The sequence below is a fragment of the Pelodiscus sinensis genome, chromosome 9 (genome assembly GCF_049634645.1).
Source record: "Pelodiscus sinensis isolate JC-2024 chromosome 9, ASM4963464v1, whole genome shotgun sequence".
Lineage (NCBI taxonomy): Eukaryota > Metazoa > Chordata > Testudines > Trionychidae > Pelodiscus > Pelodiscus sinensis.
The window spans coordinates 62,268,865-62,295,438 of NC_134719.1; the positions used below are offsets into that span (position 1 = coordinate 62,268,865).

At 47.8% G+C, this 26,574-nt stretch overlaps 2 protein-coding genes across 6 annotated transcripts in view; both read left to right on the top strand.

Moving 5' to 3' along the window:
* RC3H1 (ring finger and CCCH-type domains 1) overlaps positions 1 to 12,983 on the top strand; it is an 88,088-nt gene extending 75,105 nt beyond the window's left edge. For 4 of the 5 annotated variants that reach the window (XM_075936937.1, XM_075936941.1, XM_075936939.1 and 1 more), the window contains one exon: positions 856 to 8,706. In XM_075936937.1, coding sequence (XP_075793052.1) covers positions 856 to 1,006 — 151 coding nt within the window. In that variant the 3' untranslated portion in view covers positions 1,007 to 8,706. Of the gene's footprint in view, positions 1 to 855; positions 8,707 to 12,844 lie in introns of those variants that run through there. The other variant, XR_012906052.1, reaches the window with a different exon arrangement.
* On the top strand, positions 12,901 to 24,278 carry SERPINC1 (serpin family C member 1). Its single transcript, XM_006139359.4, has 7 exons — positions 12,901 to 13,057; positions 16,614 to 16,986; positions 19,116 to 19,331; positions 19,604 to 19,741; positions 21,321 to 21,714; positions 22,024 to 22,088; positions 24,039 to 24,278. The coding sequence occupies exons 2-7, from the start codon at positions 16,618 to 16,620 to the stop codon at positions 24,210 to 24,212; spliced, it is 1,356 nt and encodes a 451-aa protein (XP_006139421.1). The 5' UTR covers positions 12,901 to 13,057; positions 16,614 to 16,617; the 3' UTR covers positions 24,213 to 24,278.
* Positions 24,279 to 26,574: the final 2,296 nt, after the last annotated feature.

Here is a 26,574-nt window from a genome sequence, read left to right on the forward strand (position 1 = left end):
GGAAATCGGTGAAGGATTTTAGTTAGCTGGTGTATTAACTTGACCATCATGCCATTACTGATTCCTGAAATTTTTTGCACATTGGGTAAGCAGAGAAACAGCAATGAACCTGTGATGCAATCGTGCTTTATTCATACTTAAATGTTGGTCTTTCCAATGTAATTTTCAAGTTATTCTAATTGCTAGCTGTAAAAAATAAACACTAAAAATATTAATGTTTTTGCCATCCTAACAGTGAATCAATATTGAAGACAGTAGTGTGTCCTAAATTGCTGCTGATAGCACCACTTTGTTGGAGTCTAATGGAGGGTACATAGCAATCATTTAGAAGTCCAGAGAAATTAGAGCTATTTCGAGTCTTCATCTTTCCTCTCGTTAGTGCTGCACAAACTTCCCTACTCTGTCATGGGCCAAAAGTCACAAGAGGGAAGTCTTAACAGAACAGCAGTTTCCCCTTCCACTGTGGAAATAGTGACACGTATCTCAAAAAACTGTTCTGGGGAGGGGGAAAATGGCTACTTTAAATACTCTGTTTATGCAAATTATAATTTGAAGGATAGTTAATTATTTCTGTGTGTATTTCATAATGGATACAATCTAGTGCTATTATAGGACCCTTAAAATGTTTCCCTTGTAGTGTTTTTGTTTTGTTTTCCAGTATCCTTAATGTATTTTTTTTTCTCATGGGATGGGTATACATGAACAGTAAATGATTCATTGACCAAGGCAATGAATGTCTTGTGACTGTCTTACAAAAGAGATGCATGGTTATTGAAACACCACAGCAACAACAGGCTGGGCCTTGTTTCCCATGTTTAAAATCTGTTCATTTATTCCCCTTTTCTCCTTCCACAGTGATGTCCCAAATGGATCAGTCTTGACGCAAGAGAACATCAGCCTCCTATCAAACAAGACCTCTTCTCTGAGCCTGTCAGAGGACCCAGAGGGGGGAGGAGATAACCAGGACTCCCAAAGAACAGGAGTTGCACCCACCTCTTCTCCATGAAGTGAGGAAAGCATCCCCCCCACCCCGAGTTTCTGTTGGGGAGGGGGAGTTGGTAGCTTCCATCACACTTCCCTCTAACAGTGGTCAGAGAAACACAGGAGCAGCATTAGCAGGAGATCCGGAGGCAATGTGCACAAACACCACTACTAGAAACAAACCCTGCACATAGTTCACACTTAACACATTTTTTAATTAAAAAAAAAATTAGCAGTATCTGCAAGCAATTCAGATTAAATTTGTTTTTGTTCTGTGAATGAACTTTATTTTAATAACTTTGGACGCCTTGGATCCCAGGGCTTTAAAAAAAAAGATATTATATATATATACTCTGTTTGATTAATTGTATGATCTTAATGAAGTAGGTTTTTTCTTTTCCTTTGGTATTATTACATACCCAGTGTATAAATCTTTACCACCTCTACTCCCTTTCACCTCTGAACAACGTTAACTGCCTCCTGGTATGAATTTAAAGGTGAATGAGGGACATGGAATGGAGGGAAGCCATGAATTGCAGAGTCAAAAAACATGCAGCAAGTATCCGTAGTTTTGTTTTTAATGTTAACTTCTTGTTACTAGGCGTTCACGTCAATGACTACATTACCGTTCCACTTATACCCCTTGGCTTTTAGCCACAGTTGATGTAATTTTCTCAGCTCAGTGAAAGCATTCCATAATATCCATCCTGCTGCAGCATGAATCCTCAAAGCTATGATTCCAGCAGTAGCAAAGAGTCCAGTGTATGCATGTTATGGTGGTGTGTGTGTTTTTTGTGTGTGTGTGTGTGTGTGTGTGTGTGTGTGTGTGTGTGTGGCTGGGATGCGAGTTGAGTCAACGGCAGAGGGCCTCAACTAATTGAGACCTGCATGTTTCAGACTTCCAGGAGAGAGAGTAGAAATTGGCTGTCTGGATCCCGAGCCTGAGCTATTTGCCCGACCAGCAGTTGCCATTGGGCAACATGACAGAGGCACCAAAAAGTTTTCATCTCTAGCAATAGCAAAATACCCAAAGAGAACACCGATTTTTAAGGAACTAGAAAGTTTCCTTTATTAGGCCATGAGAAGAGTCTTTTATAAAGGGCCTTTTTTGTAACCCGAGCATCCAAGGTTGCCTCAGAAAGGGCATGGACTGCCTATTGTCAACCTGATCCAAAGCCAGTGAAGTCAGTCAGTGAAGAGACTTCCATTGACTTGTGTGAGCTTTGGAACAGGCCTTCCGTTTTCCTGTTTTTAAAACACTATTTCAATTATAGCTTCCCCTCCCCCCTCACTGGTAATTATTGAGCTGCTTGTGTGTAAATAGAAGTCTTCTGCTTTTATAATCTGCCACTTCTGGCCTAAAATGTTTTATTTGTGATGTCAGGAAAGGCCTCTCATGGGAAGAGGAAAAGAACTTTGTCTTGCATGCACAGCACTTGGTAATTGGCAAAATAGAGGAGGGCAGGTGTAGTAGCAATGTTTGGTAAGATCCATGTGTACCAGGACACAGCAATGGCTGGCAGTCCAGCTCTTCCTCTTGAGCCTTGCCTGTCATAGCTGCATGGAATCCTTTCAGGAGCCAGCATTTCGTCTCTCTAGGAGAAAAGTTGCATCCAGTAATGCCAGTTCAGGTGCCACAGTGATCCTGCCAGAAGCATTTGAGACAGGACTTTCAGGCCTGCATGTTCTCATTCCATTGAGAATTCCTCTTAACAAGCACAAACATGAGTGAGGGTTTGCTCTTGCTGCATGTGTTTTGACCCTTGTAGCCTGCACTGAACGAGTCCCTCTGCATAGAAAGCTCAGTGGGAAAGAATCTGGGTAGTGTTACTCCCTCCATGCCCCCCGGGGCCTGCTTTTTGCTCTTCTTTCTGGATTAGACTACTAAATCAGAAAGCACTGGTTATGTAATAAATTATTGCATTGCTTTGGTTGGGTAAAAGCAAGAGTTAATACTTTTCTTGTTTAGTTATTTCTTAACCTTTAACTCCTGCTAAGGTCTTAGGAACCTTGGACTAAGCTTTGCATCTGTCATACCGTTAATTTAAATAAAATGGGAGGGAATACAGTCCCACTATTGCCTACCAGTAGAGAGTCCAAACAGAAGACTCATTTGAGTAGCGATTATTTAATTTGCCCAGTCAAGGCACCGCATTTATATACTATTTCACATTGAATTTGATTATGCCCTACAGACCTGGCTGGTCAAGGATTTGATACACATATTGGCTTGGGATTCGAGCTTTCTTTTTTATTTAAATAAAAATTTATATATATAAATAAATAAATATATATATATATATATATACATATATACATAGTTATATCTGTATATATATTGGGTATGTGTTAAGAATTTTTTCGCATGAGCGCAGCTGTTCTGATCAAATGTCTGATTGGGAGGTAGAAGCACTGAATGAAGATAAAGCCTTTTCAGCTCGCAGCCACACTTTATGCATGTTTATTTCACTCTTTGCTGAACGTTGGCCTCAGAATTGCCAAGGAAAGCAGCTTTGTGGCTTGTTGTGTGTGTGTGTGTGTGTGTGTGTGTGTGTGTGTGTGTGTGTGTGTGTGTGTGTGTGTGTGTGTGTGTGTGTGTGTGTGTGTGTGTGTGTGTGTGTGTGTGTGTGTGTGTGTGTGTGTTCCCCACAAATCAAGGAGAAAAAAAATCTTCTTTGTCCTGGAGTCTCACCAGCTGCACTCTTTTTTTTTTTTTTTTTTTTTTTTTTTTCTCCTGCTGGTACATGTTTACACCTTGCACCTTCCTTGATCATAGCCTCTGTCCTTCCCGCTCAAGAGGACCAGGCTGACTTCCCTGAGAGAGTGTCATTTGTTTTCCATCCTTCTCCCTCTTGGGATGAGCTCAGTGCACTGGTTGGCAGCATGCTGCTGTGGGCTGGACTCCTGCACTGCAGAGACCATCACCTGCTCAGCCTTGACGACGTTATTTTTAAGAAACTTTTTTCTGCTGTTTATATTAACACATGCTCGTTTTAGTTGAGATGATTTCGAGCAGTATTCTAAGCTAGGAGGGCAAGTGCAGAAGGCCAGGTGTCTTATTTTTTACTTCTGACTAGAAAAAATTGCTTTACGTAAAATAATTAAAATTTGTAGGAAGAAAATCTGGAGGAAGGAGGGGGAAAAAATGATCCGTTATCTGTTGTGCCAACTAATTTTATTTGCAGTTCAGAACTGACCTTTTTCTCTCTAACTTTTGCAGGGAGGGGGAATTCTATAGTAAGAACTGCTCAAACCAGTACATGTAGGTCAACGAGGATAAATGCTCCTAAAGCAATGTGTTAGAGTACCTCAGTGTTATCCCCCGCTCCTTTGTGTCCTGTACTTTTTGTGTCCTTGTTGTGATCAGTCTCTCCAGGTGAATGCCCTGTTTGTTTAACATTGTAGTTTGGCTTTTTAGCTTGCCTGTTTAATATGTTCATACCTTATTGATTTTGGCTTTGTTTCCTTTTTCTCCTGCTTTTGCCCTTTCCCTGTGTTTCTGTAGAGAAGTGTAGGTGATACAACCAGTGAAATAGGGTTTCAGAACCAGAAAAAAAGGCTTTAAATCTTAATGAAGACAGTACCCGAAATCCACTTTCTGTGGAAAAATCCTGCCAGCAGAACTGAGAGCACCCAATACTCTTCAGGGGTAAGGATTGATTGTTAAAGCAGACAACCTAAATTCCCGTGACCAGCTATGTTTGCTGCTTCACTCATTTGTGGCTTGTTCCTGTCCCTATGAAACCCGACCACTGTCCAGTTGGGTTAAATGAAACTGCTGCAGCCTGGCTTGGTCCCATGTACTCTAGCGAGAGCACTGTTGGGACACGGTTGGGGTGCTGTCATGTTGTATGACTAGTCGGGCAGACTTGCTGGTGTAGATGGAACCTTGTAAATGCTTGTGGCTCGCAGTTTCAACCATCGTGTGCACAGAGCCCTAAAAACGAGGCGCTTCAGATAGCAGGCTGAGCTTTACGATGCCAGACACAAATAGGTGACCAGTTAGGAATATAAACAAAATCTCATTTTTTCTATAGTATCATGGGTTTGTTCCTTCTTGCGCGTGCCCCAGTTCCTCATTTTAATGAGAGATTTCTATATGCTTATCTTCTAGCAGTTTGTAGGCTGCCCTGCCCCATTTCAAAATCAGAGTCCTGTGGATCTGAGCACCTTTCATACATTTAATGCTGTTACCACTTTAACCTCAAATTCTTCTTCAGCTGCCTGGTTTCTGCTAGCCCCTGTGATCTCCCTCCAGTCCACCCCTCTCTTCCCTCTGGCTTGCCCATCATCCTCCCTGATCGTGCAACAGTGACAGCTTGCTGCTTCAAAACCGAGCATTCAAATGAATTCGCTTAGCCAATAACTTCTGTGAAGTTGCCTTTTCTAATGGTGTTATTACTCAGTGATGCACAAATGTGATATTGCCCCTACTGGTAGGCAAACAGGGGGTCTGTATAAACATGGTAAACTGCTGTTTTTCTTTAAAGGAGAGCCAAAGACTTGTGCTTCATTCTTTTCACTTTTTCCCCCCTCAATGAGCTGTTTTGATTGTCAAATCTTTGTAGAACTTTGTGAGTTGACTGTATTCTCCTGGTAGCAGTTTGCACAGTTAATGATTATCAAGCCTTAATCCTACGTTAAATGGTGGTAAGTCATCAGTTCATCTAGTTACGCAATTTAAAAAAGGTGTGTTTAAGCACCTAATATATTTGGAGTCTTCTAACTGTCATACTTGTTCTTTCATCCACTCCCATGCACTCAGCTAATTTACAGATAACGGAGGAGGGACTTTAAAGGTTTACATCATTCAAAAAGCCATGTTTATAAAAATTAATCCATGATTAACCTGTTGGATTTAAAATATCTAAAAACTAGTTTGCTGCAAATGTGAATCTTTGCTGACTTATAAGAGTGTCCAGTGAGACTGACAAGACTCCTGTCCAGCTGTACCATGGCTTTAAATCAAGTACTGCACAACATGCCTACTGATGATAGGTATTTGATATCTGTGACCAACTCACTGAACTGCAAAGGAGTAGAATTGGGCTTTGAGTTTGACACGTGCCCTTTTTTAACTACTTCACAGGAGTTTGCTTAAATTTCTTGCAGATTTAACTTTTGAAATTGAGAGGGGAATTCCTAAATAGCAAAAATAATCGGGGAAAACTCTCCACTTCTTGCTGTTCCCAGTCACAAAAGTGTGGTGCTTTTAAAAGTATCCTGACCGCCACAGGTCAGTGATAAGTACCAAACCTCAGGGCAGTATTTTGAAGAGGGAGTACTTGATAAGATTAAGAGAAAAGCCCAATAAATTCAGTACTAAAAACGGGGGCATTGAGTAGCAGTGCTGCCCGTTAGTCTCCTCTGTGTTTAATAAAGGGGAAAAATCATTGGAAGAGCTGTGAGAAAAGTACCTAGAGTCATTCAAATGAGCAGGCAGAATAACTGTGGCATGACTTCACCTCCATAACTTGCCATTATATTGATTCCCTTCTCCTCCACTCGTCTCTAAAATAGGTACACTTTCTGCCCCACTGCCCAATATCGGCAGTATTAGCTGTGAGACAGTTAAGAGATGTATAAACGAATATTATCAGAGTGACATGCTTCCGCTGTCTTATTCAGAGTAGTGATTCACACACTGAATTGGTGAAAAGCCTGTCATGCTAAATTTGAGTCGGCACATCTGAGCCACCTTCTAAACACAGCCTTTGTGCAGATAAGTGACATTTTGTGTCCTTTGCAGTATGTGAGTACAGGGCCAAGATTGTCCGTATGACATTGAAACTGATTTGCTCTTCTGGCAAATTTAATATAAATATTAAACACAGATGCTGGAATGTTGCTGTCATCTACTACTTGCATTGACACAAAATGGCACATACCGGAAAGAGGCTCAAGTGTTGCAGGACACCAGTCAAGTAGTCTGGAGGCCTTATTCCAATAGAGGCACCTGACACAGGTTCTACATTGTAGTCAAAACCAGGTGTTAAATGTGTCTGATCATGCCTCACCTTTGGAAGCAACTGGTTGTTGTGATGTAGATGGGACTTTTCATTGGAGGGGAAGGGAATATTAATGTGACCTTTTTTTTTAAATGATTGTATCAGTAGTGAGAGTGGTTTCATGCCATGGGAATGAGGAATACGATTTCCAAAACATCTCCACTTTCTTTGTTACATTCTAATGGAGTGCATGAACAATTTGGTTCTTCCTCTGTGTACACTGGACTTCCTCCTCAACTGCTTCCCAGTGCAGGTGAAACTTTATAACACCGTGGCCAAGATGTCCAGAGTTGGATGTTAACAATTTAGCCACCCGAATAAGGGGTCTGACCTGCAGTGCTGCTGAGCTCCTGTAGCTTCTGGAAAGTTAACCTCTCTCAGTCCAGTGGGACCTGCAGCCGCTCAGCACCTCTGAAAATCAGGCATCTTCCATTCAGGTGCTGAGTTCCAGCTACCAAATTCTGGACATCTTTGCCTGATAGATCTGGAGATGTATAAGTTTTGGGGGGTTTTTCCACTGGTTCCTCCTGCAAGGAAAGTTTGGGCCCACAAGGAAAACACAGTAGTATCAACTTAAAAATAGGAAAAAGGTGTTTGGGGCATCTGGTTGTTTTGTTTTTGTGTTGGGTTGGGGTTTTTTGGGGGTTTGGTAGGTGGTTTTTTTTTTGTTTTTTTTTTTTTTTTTTTGGTTTTGGTTTTGGTTTTGGTCTTGGGGAAAGTACAACCAAAGGGAGATGCAATCCCTGATAAGAAAGAAGTATTAGATACACTGAAATATGTATATGTATCTGTAACTAAAAAAACCAAAATCCTCTGGTGTATTTGATGTTTATGGTATAAACTAAAAATCATTTGCTTCTCTGTAATATTAAAGTTGTTAATAATTTGTGGCAGATAATACAAGTCTTTGGCATCCAAACCAGATTGTGTACTGGATGGATCCCACAACTGGACCTGTGCAGTGAGCTCCTTTCTAGCTTTTAGTAGAGGTGGCAGAAGCTTTCTGTGCATCCAGAGATCAACTTGAATCCAGAAAGGAGAAATAACCCCCCAAGCAACACAGCTGATCCATTGTTCATCATTTTTATGCCATTCCTTTGCAGCCTCTAAGTGGGTGGCTGCAACGTGGACAAAATAGCCAATAATGGGACTTTAGCTTTACTAGCGTAAGGAATTTCTGCCTTCCCTGAGGCTTCTGCTTGCCAGGTGAGCAACCTCTGTACGAAGAGGCGCTTTCCTTGAAGGTCAGCTTAACAGCTACACTGTAGCTTGATTGATTTTTTTTTTTTCTACTTTTGATAACCAGTGACAGTAATGTGAAGAGCTCTGTCCCCATTTTCTTCCATTCAGTGGAGACAGAGCACACAACCACATGCATTCCCACTTTAAAAGCCACCTAACTGTTTCCAGTTGTGGGATTTCTCTACAGAAATACTTTATTTGTAAACCTAGTTTTCTTTGGTTCATACCAGTCTCCCCGAGACATTCTACCGTCATTATCACCTTTTTGGGTGGAGTTTATTTTATTTTTTCGTTTGTTTTTGTTTTTTTAAATAACTTTTTACATTGGTGCATATATGCTTGGGATAGAGCTCGTGTAATTTACCAATCGTATTGATTGTATGTGATTGTGCCCTGCGGAGGTATATTTAACGAAAATTAAAATAAAATTTTAAAAAAAATAGTCTAGGATAATAAAGGAGACCATGAGATTTGAGTCGAGTCATGAATGACTTCTTCAACTTACATAGGGTTTTATATAAGTAAGGATCCTTGGATCCTATCGGTCAGTGCTAAACAAAATGTCATTGTTTCTTGCCCCCCCCCCTTTTTTTTAATGTCCCCATGTTGCTTTTCCCCTTCATTCCTCTTCCTCGGGAAGCGGGAGGGGGAATCCCGAGATCTGACGGGGCAGCATATTCCACACTTGCTGAATATTATAAATACACTTCATACCTCTCAAAACACACTTTTTAAAGAGTACAGATTAAGACATGCATGGAATTCTATAAATTGTGAATTCTGCATGTGCTCAGGAAAACTCTGAAATCTGGTACATGGGGGCATGGCTTAGGGGAGAACTTCATGGCAGGTTAAGCATCTTTCAATGTGAGTTGGACACTTACGTGCCATGTTGGGGGCGGGGAGCGCAATATGCCTTTTCCTTCTTTTCCTGTGTGTTAATCCTCCAAAGTATCATGGATACAATTTAAAAGTAAAAGCTTTCTGCATATTGTGTTGAAAGGAGGAAGGGTTGAGTGATATGAAAAGCAGGAGGGTCTCTGGTCGAAAAGTTTATTTTCCCTTGTGATTTTAATTTAGAAGTGTGGAGCGAACAATTTTACTTTTGTATTACAAATCAAACCTATTTTGTGAACATGTTGATTATATTGAAAAGGCAACATGGCGAAATGCTGTTTCCTCCCTCCCTTTTGAAGCGGACTCGCCTCGTTGCTCCAGCATGGTTTTTAAGGCCCCTAAACAAGGATTTATTTGAGCAAGCAGAATAGGAGTGATTCACCTTTTGGTTTGTAAGCAGATGGAAGTGTCTACAAGGTCTTACCTGCTTTTCTGTCCGCGCTTGTATTAAATGAGAAATGAATGGAGAACGCATTTGAAACCTCTCGTTTTCTCTTTGGGTTGAAGTGTGTGGTCATCTGTGTTTTTTTGATGAGCCTCGTAATCCAAGTAGCTCTTTCTCCAGCATAGCCTCTAGAATCCTACAGAGTCGGAGATGGCCAGTCTCGAAGCAGAGAAGACTTTTTGAAGACTTCCTTTTCCCTCTCTGGTTATGGAGTCATTGCAGGCTCAGGCACAACTGACGTTCTCAGCTCGCACCCTTTCCTTTGCACAGAGTGATTTCAGTGCATTGTGCATCCACCAGACATAAGCAAAAAAAGAGAAGGTTGAGACAGTCCTTCGATATTTCAAAGAGCTTGTAGAAGTGCCAGGCTGACAGCCTCAGGGCTGAAATGCAAGCAACTCACCTCATTGAATACTGCATTTGCTTTAGTACATGTGCTTCAGAATGAGTATAAGCCTGGCTTCCAACCGTTCCCTGTTTGTGCGCGTTCCTCTTCACACCCTAATCCCCTGCTTGCTGTTGCTAGCAAACTGACACCTGGTTGCAGCTTGTAGACCTCTTGAGACCGGGGGAACGTCAAGTGTGTGGAGCAAGTCCTGCCTGCAGTAAAAATTCTGCCTTGCCTGACCCGATCCCATTCAGCATGAAGCAAGAGCGGCCCCTGTAGCTGAAATCTCACTCCGCCCTTTGTGCATGCTGCTTTCCTCTTCGATGTGGCCTCCCATCCAACGTGCACACTTCGTCGTGTGGCCGTCGGTGCTTCTGAGTGCATTAAAGGCTCCCTCCCACGTCTGAGCTCAGCCTGTTGTAACATTCAGACTGCGTGAGCGGATTAGCAGTTTGAGTCAAAGTACTTTACGGATACTATTTGACCCCTCCCTTATTCCTTGGAGAGAACATTTATTCTCCCCATTTTATGGATGAGGTAACTGAGGCAGAGGTCTTGTCTCTCCCAAAGCAACTGAGAGAATCTGTCACAATGGGACTGGATCATGCGGCTGCTTGAATTCAAATCCTCCACTGTAAGTGCTGAATGCCTCTGGACCTGGAGTCTCCCTGTCTGCAGCTCCTTCCTTGCAAAACTCTGACGCTGTGCCACAAACTGTGGCCACCGTTCCTACAGCCGCCCTGAATAACCTACAGTGCCTTGTTCTCCTCTGCGGCATGGGGGTCAAGGCCTTATTAGGCTGCTAAGAAGCACCCCGACACCCTTTGTCCCCTGAAACATGAGCCACCTACAATAGGTTCATGGCTCTGCCAAGAGTAAAACTGTGTTGATATGGGGAAACTGAGGCATGCACATTCCACTGCCTCATGCAGCCCCCTTGTGGATGTGGCGGGTGCCAACCTGCTACTCCCAGGCATTGCACAGAAGTGTGGGCACATCCAAAGGCTAGCAGCATTTCAAAAGGCAGTCTACTTAGGTGAGTGACACGTACTGCAGGCCAGTCTACTTTTCCCGGCAGTAGTGCAGGAGACTGCAAAGCCTCTTATTTTCTCCGGTGAGAACTGTGGCTGTTCTCCCCTGGAGTTGAAGGTGGGAGACCTTACCAGCACTATGGCTGATCTTTGGAATCTTAGCCACCGGGTGAGTGTATGGGAGGGGCCCCAGCCCCAGCTCTCACTGTAAGTCTCTAAGATGTTGCAAGACTATTCTTTTTTTTTTTTTTTTTAAGGAACCTGAGATACTGATCCTTGCCCTGTGCACTAGGGATGTGAATGGTTAACTGGTAAGCCTCACCTACTAAGGATGAAGCTTACTGGTTAAGGTTAACTGGTGGGGGCTGGAGCAGTTTCCTGCCTGCTGCAAGCAGTCGGGCTGCTCCTGCCGGACAGTGGACCTGCTGCGGAGAAGGGTTGCTCTGGTCATCTGGAGCAGCTCCTGTCTGTGGCAAGCCTTGGCACCCGACAGCAGGTGCTGCTCCAGGTCATGGTGGGGGAGGGCTGCCCTTACTTCCTTAACCAATTAAAGGGGATTTAATGGGACCACCATTGCTAAAACAATCCTGTAAGCTGTTTAAAAAAAAAATTTTTTTTTTAACGTCCAATCACTTTTGGAGCAGCGAGGCTTATATCTTGGCTAGATGGTCCCAAATCTGCACTACAGTAAACCCTCTGCCAATATAAGCTGCCCTATGTATGTGTGTATATTACCAATACCACAGGTCTGCTTCTTCATCCTTAACTTGTGAGGCGGTGCCATTCCAATACCCATCACAGTGGGTAACTGTCAACTTCATGGTGCGCTGGGCATGGCTCTTGGCCCATTGTTGCAGGAGAGGCTAATTCCTCGATGAGAATGCAAATGTACATTTCTTGTCCTGGAGGAAAATATATATATATTCCCAATGAATTAAGGTGGGGGGGGGCATGACAAATGCCTTCCTTTGGCTACACTGCAAGTTCTCTGTTAAAAGACCTACAAATGATATTTGGTGAATTGAAACCAGTTATCTGATTTTTCTTTCTTCCACACTGCCACACAGTGGTGTTAAGAACCCCCAACTCCCATTGAAGTCTGTGGGTTATGTGAGTGCTAAGCACCTTACAAAAAATAGTCCGATAATCCTTTAAGCCCCCTTTCTAGTTGACCTGTGCTAAGGCTCACTATCTTTATGGCTCTTCTCCCATGGAGAGGCATTTCAAACAATGCCTCCAAATCAGTGTTACTCAGTAACTTGCATGGCAAAGATCCTGTTCTACCAGAACTGCTCTGTGTCAGGAATGAAAACAGCACTTCTCAAAAACTTTGGTTTTGTGTGTAATCCTGGGGGGTCCTGCTGGCCGTGCCTGCAGGGTTGCAACGGAGGGTTTCCTGTGTGGTTCTTGCACTTGCCTCTATTGTGACGACATTACTGATTATTGCATAATAGAATAGATCTGATGGGTTTTTTTAATCGAATGATACTGCGTTTTTAAAGCAAACTCCACCTGAGACCTTGAATTAGATCCGCACCCTGCGTCTATCCGTGCCACTTATGAGGTAGAGAAGGATCATGGATCCTCGGTTGAGTAATGGGAGCTCTAAAAGACAGAAGAATGTGATTCAGCCAAGTATGTTGCAGAATGGAAAAGATACAAATCAAACTTGTATTTGGTTGTTAGCTCAGGCCAATCCCTCCCACTTTCTCCACCAAGGTTCTAAATCTACGCTCCTTTGAATTCTGGAAAACTTTCTCTGTGGTTGTTACCCAGGATTGGGGGGCGGGTGTTTCTTAAAAGAGGTAACCAAACTTTCCCTTGTCAGTCTGAACTTTAAAACCTTTTTCAGATCAAACATTGCTGTGTTCAACTCTTTGCTTAACCTTCCACTGGTTGGTCATCAACCTCTGCCCTGAACGTCCCACCTCTTCCCTCTCTTCCTCCCCTGACGGGACTGAGCATTGGTGGAGTGCAGAAATTCAGCGCAGAAGCTACTATTGACTAGCTTTGTCTCTGATTTTACCCTAATCTGCAGGCAAGGAGTCGGAGACGCCACTTCAAGGTAAGAGGACTTGGTTCCAGTCCTGCTTTCCTCCAATGCCATTTTCATCTTCATTAACGGGGCTTCTCACAGACTCATCCCGCTCCGTAGAAACCTACAAATTCCAGCCACACCAGGACTGCTTGGGGCTCCCTGACTGTAGTGCTGAGGGGCTGTTTTGGGGAGTTTGGTCTAGGTTCCCCAGAGATCCTGGTTAAATCATGCGCTGCCTACTAGAATGCCTACAAACCCGTGACTTCTGAAACTGTACGGTAGGGAGCAATTCATGTGCTAGGGAGGGTTGGAAAGCCCCAGCATCTCTAAAATGCTGTTTATCTCCGGTTGGGGGCCCACAGTGAAGGCACCAACTTTTCTTGGGAATTTAAAAAAATAAAAGCGCAGCAGCTTAGACTCCTTAATATTAAAGCGCTTGGAGCAAATCCTGCTTTTTTTTTTTCTTGGCGCTGCTTCTAGCATGGTGTGGAGGGAGCGCGTGTCCGCCAGGGAGCTGGCGGTGGGTTGGGACAGCAGTGCAGAAGGCAAGCTGTGGAGCAAACGTGGCTAGCGCTGGAGGGGACAGTGACTGATTCACTGACTGACCCCGCTGCTGCTGCCAGGGGATGAGGTTGTCGCCTGAACTTCCCCCCAACAATGCAAGAGGTGATTTTGAGCTGATCGAGCCATTCTCTACCAACCCTCCTCCTCCAGCATTAGTATAGGAGGAAGGGAAAAAATCTTCCCCTCTGTGGCCAGGCGTGCTCCGAATCAGCAACAGTGTTTGTTTCTAGCACACCTCTCCTGAAAGGATCCTAAAGCACTCCACAAGTTATGCATGTGCACCCACCTCTGGGCTGGGGAGTGTCTGCCACACGGCGTTTTGCACAAGAGTGGCAGGAGAAGGGGAGCATTTTAGCCAAGATCACGAGGACAAATGCTGTCCTGAAAAGTAACAAGGGCTCTTGGGGCATGGCAGATGCCATCTCTGAGTTGGGGTGGAGTTACTTGTTCTGGGTTTCTTTGCACGTGTCATGTTTCATCTGCATCACTTACTCAAGGTAAGTTGCATGGTTTTTGACGTATGCTGGTCTGAAGTGATCCTGCTAGGAGTCGAAATGCTGCTTCTACTGAATCTAAGGGTGATAACTTGGCACCACTGTTTAGCCTTTGACTGCAGCCAGACTAGAATTCCACCCTCTGTGTGCACAACAAGACCACTCTCCGTCTTCTCGCGGAGTAAGGCGTGATCTCTTCATGACCACCTCGGCCGTATTCAAGCTTGCATGCATGCTCTGAGCACCTTTCAGTGAGGTTTGTCTTGGGTCTGTGGAATTCACTCCTGAAGAATGCAGCTCAGCTTTCACCTAGTTCTGCAAAAAGTAACGCCTAGGCACTGTGCGGATGAGCATTAAGGCACACATCTTTGCAAGAGATTTTAGCTTCACATTATTCAGGCATTAGGCTGTCAGACAGCAGGCCTGCCTATAACCCTGTCCATGCAGGTGAGACAGAGAGCCGAATTGTGGCCTGCAGCTTGCTGCTGCTTCTCGCAACTTCCTGAAACGGGAGCTATGATGCAAAATCCGACACTGATACAATGCTGGGCGAGCAGTTGAAATACCCAGAATAACCTTCCACAGCAAAGAGCCACCGGCTAAAAGTGAGGAAAGCAAGGGCTGTTCGGGCTAGTCAGGTCCACCGCAGAGATCCGGCATGTGCCCAGCTCAGTCTTGCCTGGACCCCTTGCTCGTTGGGAAAGATGTTCAGAAGCTAGCACTGCAGGGAGCTTTCCCAGCTATTGGTCTGCGGCTCTTCATCCTGTTTCCAGGTATCTCGGTATGGTGTGTCATCACCGCATTGTTAGCTGTTAGGTCATTAATAAAGTGACTCCACCCTCCAGCAAGATGAGGGCCTCAGGGCATGTCTTCCCTGCCCTCTGGATCGAGGGGCAGCGATGTGATAAACCACCGTCCGAGCGCTCTCCTGTGGACTTTGGCACTCCACTAAAACAAGGAGAGTGAATGGAGTCAACAGGGGAGCTTCAGCTGTGGACTTACTGCTGCGAAGATACTGTGGTGAGCAGACCTGAGTACATTGCCTTCAGCTACGTTACTCGTGTAGCTGAAGTTGTGCGACTTAGGTCGATGGCCCACGGTCATCGAGACAAGGCCTGGTTGTGCAAAGCACGATGCAGACCCCTAACAAGGTGACTTTGGCACTGGAGATCTAGCAATCAAACGAGACACAGCAGCGGGGGGAGAGGAAGGGGGAAATATTTGCTCCATTCTAGGTGAGGAAGTGAGGCACAAGAGTTTGTGACTGAGTCAGGAATTGAACTCACCTCTCCGGTGTCATAAGTCACAGAACCACCTTTCCTTCCGAATGCCAGGGTGTCTAAATCCCTTTAAGTACAAATTGTACTGCTTGGGGCTGTGCTCTTCTGGTAGTGGGGCCATAACTCTGGAATTCCCTCCAGATAAATGCATCCCCGCTTGAACCTAGCTGTGCGGGAAGCAATGCTTGGTTACAAGGGAAAACCAAAGAAAGATAGAGCCATCTCTTTGCAAAGGCTCTCCGTGGAGTGTTGAGTGCTGGGTGAGTAGCCAAGTCTCCATTCCTTACCTCTTCAAGCCAGAGGAGAACATGGTCTGTGTGCTTTCAGTGCATGGGATATCTGAACAGTCCCAATGTTCAGCCATGCTTCGCATACCCAATGTTAAGCAATGCAGATGGTGACAGAAGCCTTAGGTATAGGTCTGCTAAATGTTGTGTGTTCCTCCCCAGACCTACGCTATGGGTGCTCTGCTACTGCTGAACAGTAGACCCCTGCAAACCCGCAGATACCCACAGGTATCCGCATCCGTAAATGTGGCTGCAGATATCTGGTTCATTTTTGCAGATGCCTATTTTGTATCTAAAACCCTGCAGATTGGTGGATATCCGCTTTCTGTCCACAGATCACATCTGTGGATGTGGGATAGACTTAGCTCGCTTTTGCAGATGCAGGTACAACAAGCTGTATCCGTGCAGAGCTCTACTGATCAGAGCCAAATAGAAAGTGGGATTTAAAATCCCTGCTTACAGCAGAGAGATGACCATCAGTCTGTGATAGTTACTTGGCTAACCTGTGCCATATTGTGGCATTGTGAAAATAGCCCCTTTCTTGCTTGGCCTGACTTGCCTTTCAGTACCAGCGACTTGCTGCGCGGGGGCACAGTGGGTGTTAATGAATGTGAACTGCATTAGATCCTCAAACAACCACAGCACCACTGCTCAGCACCTTGCAGAACTCCCCCTCTAAAAGACCATATTCTTGTCCTCTCTCTTCTGACTTGGTATTTCCCATGTCGATAACTTTCAGTAACATAAAGTAGAGCTGGGACGGAGTGTGGCGCTTGTGTCCCACTAAGGACAGGGAACATGTGGAGAGGCATGGACCGATTTCTATACGAAGATGCCAGAGGGGCCAGTGAGTTTGGAGAGGAGGCTGAGGCAGGGGCTGTTCTGTCTGAGAGCCCATTCAGAGGGATGGTTCCTGCAGGGCTTCCAGCCAGATTGTAACGTCTCTTTCTGGTTGCAGGAGGATGCATCTGTTCGTGTGGCTGATCCTAGGCCTGTGGGGTGCAGCGTCTGCTCATCACCACGTGGTGGATATCTGCACTGCAAAGCCAAAGGACATCCCGGTGAATCCCATGTGCATTTACCGTAACCCCGAGAAGGAGAGTGAGGGGCTAGGGCAGGAGCAAGAGAAGGAGAAGATCCCAGACTTGACTAATCCCCGTGTCTGGGAGTTATCCAAGGCCAACACCCGCTTCGCCATGGAATTCTACAAGCACCTGGCAGATGCCAAGAATGACAACGAAAACATCTTCATGTCGCCCCTCAGCATCTCCACAGCCTTCGCTATGACCAAACTCGGTGCTTGTGGCAGCACCCTCCAGCAGCTCATGGAGGTGAGTGGTGCCATCTCAACCTCTTCTAGCTGCTGAAGTTAGAGTGAGGTCACTAAAGGCTGGCTGCCAGCTCTCGTCAGCGGTAAAGCTCCCACCAGGGATCCTCCCCTCAGGAGGTTTCCCTGCTTAGAGGAAGAGACCCATCGGCTAAACAAGCCCCTTGTCAGGACATCTCTGTCCTTATGGAGAACGCTGCAGGAAGCTCCGGACTGGTTTTCTCCTGGTCTTGTGGGAATCCCAACTCCTGTAACTCCAATGGAGTAAACTCTTGCTCCCTGCTGGGTTTGGGTCTGTTGGCTCCAAGTGAAGGAGAGGGAAACTCTTCTGGGGGCAGGGAGGAGAAAGCAAAGACGGCTCTGAGTGGACCAGACAGTTGTGTAGTTGGGTGAGGTTAGACACGCAGGGAGAGATCTTCCTTGTGGAAACCTCACAGAAACATGGTAACCCCATATCCTCCTGGGTCAGCGCTGAGGCATGTGTCCATAATGCTGGGGAGGGTTACCCTGCTGCTTCCTGTTCCAGGGCTAAACAGGATTTCGGTCTCCCAGGCTGACTGCAGCAGCTTCCACCTGCACGAGCGTCTCTCTGGAAAGATGGGCAATAGATCAAATAAAGCTGAAGCCGAGAGCGGCCGAAGCGAGGAGCAGGGCTCTCGGGTTTGCCCAAGAGTTTAGACCGGTGTTACTAGGTCATAGCTTGTGTGGTGCTGAGAGTCTCCTGTGGCCAAGGCAGAGTTAGTTTCCAGGGAGCTCCTTCATCGCATGCCTGGGACAGAAGCCAGGAGAGAGGATTGCTGCCGAGACCATCAATGGCTTGTGCCCATTTCTGTTTGGCATTAGATCTCCAAGCCGTGGTTACTGCAGCAGGGCAAAGGCTGAGTAGATGATTGAGGGGCTTTAGCAAAGCGACAGCTCCAGAAACCAGCTCCATCCATTGCCCGCAGGGCGGAGTGGGCGAGCCCCAATTGTATTTGGGATTCTAGTGTCATTCACTTTGCTTCTGCTCCGCTCGGACTAACCTGGTGAGGGGTGCTCTGGGCACAGGAGTGGGAGCCGGGTGTGCTGCTCCTTCTGCTGACACCAGCTTCCTCTCTAGCCATCATCAGTCTGGCTAAGGTGGCTGTAACTGAATATCCCGCCATCCTTAATGCCTTTAGCCTCCCAACAGCACTAGGAGGTAGGGAAGTGCCGCCATCCCTTTCAAGAGGGGCACTGAGGCGAGAGCTGTGCCTGGGAAAGTTATAGTAGGGCAAAGCAAGGAGTTGTGAAACTTTATGCACAAAATTTTATAGCCTCTCTTGTCCGGCACCTTTGGGAACAGACCAAAGACTTTGCCGGACCATGGGAGGCCCAGCATTATGGAACTACTTCCTGGGCTCTTCAGAGACATTGAGGGGTACTTTAGAGTTAAACAACAGCACAGAACCCTGAGAGCCAGGCCTGGTGGCTGTAAACAAACTTCATGGGACCACGGGAAACTTGGCCACACCCATGAAAAGTGGACATCCGGCTCACTCAAATCATGCCGGACCACGGATGTTGCTAGACTGGAGAGTACCGGACTAGAGAGGTTCAATTTGTACTTGTGTAATGCCCCATTTGGATGCTTATTCCTGATTAAGCACATCCCCATGGGTCCTATAGTGGTGGTGTAACGGCACTGATATTAAACAAGTCTTTTGTGGTTTGCCCAAGGTCGCACAGCAGAGCTGGGAACTGAACGTGGGTTTTCCAGTTGCCCAGGATTTCAGGGAATCCAAGTCTCCTGATTCCAAGTGCAGCAGCCGTAAGGGCTTCATCTGCTCCCTGAAAGGGGGCGGAGGACAGGTGGTAAACAAAAACTGAGAGGTCGGAGGCTTAGAAGACGGTAGAGAGAGGCTTAGGTGCAGAGTTTGTGCACGTCTCTAAACTCCGCACATTTACAGGCTTGGTCAAGTCAATTGGCTCCGTCCTATCTCTGCTTCCATGTGAATAAAGCCAAACAAACCAAGCACTCTCCCCAAGTCCGGAGGGAGCAGTCCGGCATTCCTGTGTGGCGTGGAGCGATAATCAGCCGGTCCCATTAGCCTGTGGCTGCAGGAAATGGGGTGTCTGGTCTAGGACTCCTTCTCTCACTCCTTGCTTCCCTAGGTGTTCCGGTTTGACAGCATTTCAGAGAAGACCTCTGATCAGATCCACTTCTTCTTCGCCAAGCTGAACTGCCGGCTCTATAAAAAGGCCAACAAGTCCTCCGAGCTAGTGTCGGCCAACCGGCTCTTTGGGGAGAAGTCTCTGACCTTCAACGAGACCTACCAGAACATCAGTGAAGTGGTTTACGGAGCCAAACTCTGGCCCTTGAACTTCCAAGTGAGTCTAAAGCACTTTGCTTTCTACCCCTTTCCTATTCCTTATGCTGGCTTGTCAGGGTGGGCGCTGCGACCCAGGAGGCCTGTGACTGAGTGTACTTGGGGGCAGCACAGTTTTGCTACCGACCCAATTTACTGCACACGGTTCGCAGAATACAGGTCTGCACCAGAAACGTTTCCGCCACTTGGCAGCGGCGGCTTCCTACAGAGCGAGACAAGGGGGGTGCTGAAAATCCCCATGTCACTTATTTTTGTTTTGGTCTCTTCCTCCAGGAAAAGCCAGAGCAGTCGCGGGCTCTAATTAACGAGTGGGTGTCCAATAAAACAGAGAAGCGCATCACTGACGTGATCCCCGAGGGAGCCATTGACCCGCTCACTGTGCTGGTGCTGGTCAACACCATTTACTTTAAGGTACAGCCAACGCCCCTAGGGAAATGACGAGACGTCGGTATCATTCTCCTAACCCAGGCACAGACTGGCTCAGACCTGTCAGCCTGTGGGGATTGATGGGGGAGTCTGTGATAACCCAAACCTACCTCCCCAAACCAGAACCCTACACCTCCTCACCCCTGGGGGCGGTGTAGGTGTAGTCTGGAATCTAGAATCCAGATCAGAATTCCTTGCCTGGCCACTCTTTGTGCCACAATCCCATACACAAACCCCCCTAAGCCATGGCCAGGGTCTGATACTGAATCCAGCTCCAAATTCTGCATCCCAGAAAATACCCCACCATTTGGAGGGGTTGGTTGTGAGGCTACCTCTCATGCTGTTCATGACAGAATTGCAAAGTGCTATTCATCGCAACTGCGGGGAACCAGCTCCTTAAGATCCTAGAACTGGAAGGGACCTCAAGAGGTCATCCAGTCCCGTCCCCTGCTCTGTCTCCAGTTGTCAGTCCCCTTCGACCTCAAAACTTTGGGGAGTTCAGGTTCCATAGAACTTTGATTTGTTTGCTCCTGAAAAGAGAAATCCTCACAGAAGTTTTGCAACAGCCCAGCTGACCCCGCTCCTGGCTTTCCCTGCACGGAGAATGGGAGGTGCTGCTAGCCACAGATGGGAAGCCAGGGAGGTTGTGGAATGCCATCACTGGAGATTTTGAAGACTAGGTTGGAGGGACACCTCTCAGGGTTGATCTAGATCAATGTTTCCCAAGTGGTGTCCTGCAGAACCCTGTGAAGTGAAAAGAAGGGGTCTGCGAGAAAGTTCCATTACAAGAACATTTTATGATTTAAAAAAAAAAAATAATATTTAAGCATTTATGAATTTTATTGAAAACCATTTTCATTTGTATTTGCCACGATAAGTGTCCCTGTGTAATGCCGGCTTAGCCAGAGAGTGGGGACGATGATGTCACTACTCAACACTGCACGCGCGGTGGTGCGATTGCCTGTTCTATGCCCCCGTAAATCCCCGGACTTGCTCTCGGGGAGCTTGGATCATGTGGGAGACTGAATGCGAATAGACTAGCGCTGCATCGGACAAAGTAGAAGCTCCAGCTGTCAGACCAGTTGCTTGTATGGACGTGCGCAGGCAATGCTCGCGCGAGTACCTTACTTCGGTATAGTCGTGTGATTTCTTGTGTTTAAAAATGTAACCATGACACACACAAATTGACCATGATAGATTAATCTACCTATCATGACTTTGTTTAGCATTTGTTTATTATTATCCTTACTTTCTTGTGGTCTCCTTCTTCAGCTCCATATATAAGACTGTTATTAGGGATTCCGCAAAATTCTTTCGCGTGAAAAGGGTTCAGTGGCCAAATAAAATTGGGAAACACTGAACTAGACAGTGCTTGGGCCTGCTGTGAGGGCAGGGACTGGACTTGACCTCTGGAGGTCCCTTCCGGTTCTAATACTCTATGATCCGGAGAGCGTCCCTTTTGAAAGGGCAGAGAAATGCAGCCCTCTGCCCCGTCTCGTGACTCAGCGGGCGGTAGGGCTGGGATTCTCTGTGTGAGCTGTGGCTGATTGTGTCAATCCCCCAGGGGCACTGGAAGTCACAGTTCCCAACTGTGAACACCAAAATGGATAAGTTCTACAGAAGCGACGGTGAGGTCTGTACAACCCCCATGATGTACCAGGAGGCCAAGTTCCGCCACGTCTCCGTCCCCAGCGACCATGTGCAGGTGGTGGAGCTGCCTTACAAAGGGGATGACATCACCATGGTTCTCATCCTGCCCAACAAGGGCAAGTCCCTGGGGGCGGTGGAGCGGGACCTGAACCCAGAGCGGCTGCAGGACTGGCTGAGCTCGATGAAGGAGATCTCGCTCTCCGTCTACCTCCCCCGCTTCCGCATCGAAGACAACTTCAGCCTGAAGGAGAAGCTGCGGCACATGGGGCTGGTGGATCTCTTCGACCCTGATCTCGCCAAGCTGCCAGGTCAGTCCTGGCGGGCTCCCACACCAAGAGTTGGCTCCAGGAAATGGAACGAAGCAGGGGCGGGGGGGCGTCCTGGGGCAGCCTCGCCACTCATCAATACACCAGTGTCCGGGTCACAAAATCCACAAGATGGTTTAATAGCTCGTGGGCCAGACCCACTTCCTCAGGTCATATTCTGGAAGAGAATTGGCACGCCAGTTTCACTATCTCTGGTGTGAGAGCCAAATGCTTTATCCCTGGGGTGTTGTCTTCTCAAAAAGCTGTTCTTGAAGATCTCAGTTTGCTTACAGCTTGTTGGGGGTTTTTTAGGTATCGTTACAGAGGGCCGTACAGACCTGTATGTCTCTGATGCCTTCCACAAAGCCTTCCTTGAGGTAAGCTGGGCTTCCCATCGCGCATCTGTGGTGTTTCTTTCTCTCTCTCTCTCTCTCTCGTAACTTTTTGTGTCGTTTTTGGAACACCACCACAAACCTTCCCCTTCCCTCCCCCCCCCCACCTCTGATCTAATCCTGTGACTTCTAGGTTCTAGTCTGTGGCCACAGCTGGCGGGTTGTGTGGGCCCGTGGTGCCTGGGTTCCAGGAATGTTCAGGGGCCTACCACCACCCATGTTCAGGGCTGGATCTCTCTCCCGGACCCATCTGCTGCCCCCGCAGGCCTCCCCTGAAGAGTCTCTCAGCCTCTCTTGCTGCCCCTAAGTGGTTTAAAAGGGCCTTGGGGCCCCCAGCTTTCGCCTCCCCCATCAGCAGCACAGTGGGGTGATGCTGCTCCAGTCCACCTGCTCTGCTTCGTGAAGTGGCTGGCGGGGCGGGGGTCTGCGTGTTCCTCCGAGCACCGAGCTGGTGCGCTGAGCAGCTGCAGGAGCCGGCATGCGCGTCTCTGGTGAAGTCGAAGGCGCCACTTTCAATGCACAAAGTTACGTCTCCGCCCACGTGAACGTCTCTGCAGAATCGGGTCCTTGCAGCTTCACTGCCCCGATCTCCCGTAAAAATTCCTGCCCCTTTCTCTGGGCACTGGCTGCACTGGAGCCTTTGTTTACAATAGCCCCGTCCCAGGGAGAGTCCGGGGGAGCAGCAGCAGCTCCCGTGTGGCCAAGGAGAGGTTGGCCGCCAGCATTTTAAGTCATTTGGGTAGACCAGAGCGGTGCTGAGTAGGACGACGTTGTGCTAAGAACGCTGGGGGCGGCTACCCTGGTGTGGCACCCACACTGGTGTGGTGCCCCCGGCCTTGCTTCCACGGTAGAATCGAGGCGCACGTCTAAGGAAGCAGTTTAGGCCAGGGATGGACAATAAGCAGCCCGTGAGGCGAACACAGTTAGCCCCTGGCAGGCCGCCAAACACTTTATCTACCAGCACATCCTCAGGTCTGGCTGCTCACAGCTGCCGCTGGCCGCGGATCGCCGTTTCTGGTCAATGGGAGCGGCGGGAAGTGGTGCGGGCCGAGACAAGGCTTCCCGCAGCTCCCGTTGGCCGGGAACGGCCGTACCGCCACACACACTGGTAAATAAAGCGCCTGGTGGGCCACCAGGGGCTAACTCGGGAACTGCAGCCGGGCCACTTAATGCTCACCCCAGGTCTAGGCCGGTATTAACCCTTGGCAATGCTGTTGGCCCCGTGGGCTGGGTTATTTGGAGAAGCACCAAGGATATGATCCGTCATGGCTCATCCATGGTTGGCTGGCTAATACTGCCCAGTCCCATCGCTGAATCGCTCAGCCAGTGATCCTTACGCTGGGTTTGTTTCCATAGCGAACGTTGTGGATTTAAACTTTGCTGCATCTTACGCCCCTTTACTGGGCCCAGATCCTGAAGTTCTCGGGCGCTGAACTCCCACGGAGACCAGCAGGAGGCAGGAGCCCAAGGACCGTTGAGGATCTGGGCACGAGTCCCTCCCGTTCTTGACGCGGGATTGTCGGTGTATTGATGAGACTAGCGAAGCTCGTTTGGGAGGCCTGTTTTTCAGGCACGCGGTGGTCCCTCCAACGTGCACGGGACTATACGGGGCAGGCTGGAAATCACGGGGGGAAGCAAACGCCTCAGTCTGGAAACAGAGGAGTTTGAGAATCTGGCCTCTTTGGTCCAGCTACATCGGGGGTTATCCTGGTATAATGGCCTTCTCCCAGGTAGTCTTCTCTGTGCTCGAGAGCCAGAAACCAATGGGGAAAACCTTCTAAACTGATCCCTGGAAATCCTCCCTTAACTGTGGCAGGTGCTTGTGGACCCATGTGGAGCAGTCTGGGCTCTCCTACTGCCTGGAGGCAAGGGGGAGGGGGCTGCAGGGTGCACCTCTCTCCTGTGCGTTAATCCCATCTCCCGTCTGGTTGGCAGGTGAATGAGGAAGGCAGCGAGGCAGCAGCTTCCACCGCAGTTGTCATCTCGGGGCGTTCGTTTCCCATGAACAAAATGATCTTCAACGCGAACAGGCCTTTCCTGCTGTTCATCAGGGAGGCCACCATCAACACCATCATCTTCATGGGCCGAATATCCAACCCCTGCACTTAAGGAGCTGTGGGTCCAGCCTCTGCGTCCACATGGGTATCCAATTAATAAAATATCCCCGCCCGTGTCTGTCTGTCTCCTGTGCAGCATTTTCTCCTGCTGGCCAGCAGTTGGGAAGGCCCAGGGCAGTTGTCCCCTTATGACTTCTAACTTAGGGACTGTGGACTTCTAAACTGTTTAGCCCCTCGCTGTCATGGGACCGGAGGTGCTGCATCGCGGGTGATGCGCCTCTCGGCAGTGCGGAAAGTCCCAGTCCCATTGTGCACTCTGTCTAGTAGATGGAGGCTGGATTCTCCCAGATTTACTGTGCATCATCGTTCTCATTCAGGCCTCAGCAGTAACTCTGATTACATCTTCCATTGGGGAACAAAAAACAACCTAGCAAGCTGAACTTGCCTGGCCAGTTTCTTCCTTGTCGCAACGATTTCTCTTTAACGCATGGGTGTTTCCCTCCTGCCTGCAGTTAGCCTAGCACAGCTGTTCCCAAGGATAGGGAGCGGGGATATGTCCAACCTCTTGCTGGCATGGGGCGAGTCTCATGGGCTAATAGTGCCACTCGCTGAGATTTGGCCTGCCTTTTCTCAGCCATGACCCAGGAGGCTGGGCCATAATCAATACTGCCCTGAAAACATGGGTTATGAAGGTATATGCTTTAAAAAGTTTTCCTGAGCTACGCAAAATTGGGATCAAAAGACTGATTTGAGGCAATGGGATTCTAATTTAAGTAAATCAATGTAGTGACAATTCTGATTCCATGTAAATTAGATTAGAAAATCCCATTTTTGTCAACAGGATGGGCTCAAAATTAATGAAATAAATTTAGCATTAGAACAGGGCTAAATTAAGGCTGCACCCAGCTCCATAGCCATCAACTGCAAGGCAGTCCTGTCTACGCAGCAGTGTAAGCCCAGGGCTCAAATTTGGGAGCAGGTCTAATTCCCCTTCCATCTGAACATGAATTGTGCTAACTCAGGGCTCGGAGCAAGGGTCCAAAGCTGGACTCAAATTCTCCTCCCCCTGCGTGGCCTTGCATTACAGTGTGAATCTACCTCCACACAGAGAGCTGCTGCCCTTTCCAATGCTGTTAGCCTTCAGGCAGTTCTGGTTGCTAGGCAGGATCCAGGTGCCAGGAAGGAATCGCAGCAATTTAATTGGCAAATATTGTCCCAGAAGCTTTGGCAGAAACATCTCTGGGTTAGGGTTGCAGGTGGCCGGTATTCACTCGGACAGTCCAGGATTTTTGCCTCCTGTCCGGTTTAAAAAAAAAAATGCAGTGAATACCGGACACCTGAGATGTCCAGTATTTTCTGAATTCTTCCTTGGCCAGGAGGAAGCAACCCTACAAACACTCAGCGCCCAGCCTCTCTTTCTCCTCCCCCCGGTCCTTCCCCTGGTCCCCAATACCCCCAGCCCCCTGACCCCAGCCTTACCTGATTCCCCAAGGCTGCTGGCACAAAATGGCTGCTGGCCAAAAGACCTAGGGCAAATGCTCAACTGCTCCCTGTTCCTATCCCTGCACTCACTCTTAAAGGGGACATGCTTTTTTTTGGCTCAACTTTGGTCTCCCCCCTTTTTTTCCCCTTCAACAGAATTTTTTTTTGAGGGAGAGGGGAGTTTGGTATTTTTGTTTCAACCATTTGGCACCCCCTACTTTGGGTCCTAGTACCTGTAGAGCTGCAGCTCCCCCACTATGCAGCTTTGAAATGGTGTTGGCTTGTCAGCCAGGCCGACCGGCAGCCTGTTCCTCCACCAGTGACAGGCCCTGCTGGGCAAGGTTGTAAACACGCTGCTCCTGAAAGGGTTCCCATCCGCTCTGCAAATGAGGCCAGAAGGCTCCGTGTGCGTTATGCTTCCACTGCGGGTTACAGATGCCACCGTTAAGGTAATCCCAGTGCTCCCCTCATGTCACTGTCACAACAACCAGTCAGCATTCAGACTGGGGCATCACTGCAGAAGGGCTATAAAAGCCTGTCCCTTGTCAGGGACCAGGGCCTGGCCTTGAGGCAGCAGTGTAATAAGGTATTAATACGGAATGGGGAGGTGCACTTCAGTTGGGTGATGCTTACCAGTACCCAAGGACCAGGCTGGAGCAGTTTCCCCCATCTGACACGGAGGCTCCAGCCTGATGCTGAAGTGGACCAAGGAAGGCCTGCCACACTGTGGGGGTGGCCCTCCAGCCTGGCTGGAGCAGTCCCTCCTAGCACCCTCCCCCCCCCCCCCCCCCCCCCCGAGTCCCATTTAACCGGTTAACTGGTTAAACAGGATTTTCCATCCCCACTCTGTGTATGTCTATAAGTAAACATTGTAGGTATGCTTGAAGGTAAGGTGCCAGTAACTGGCACCCAAGGTTATGTAGCCTAGGGCC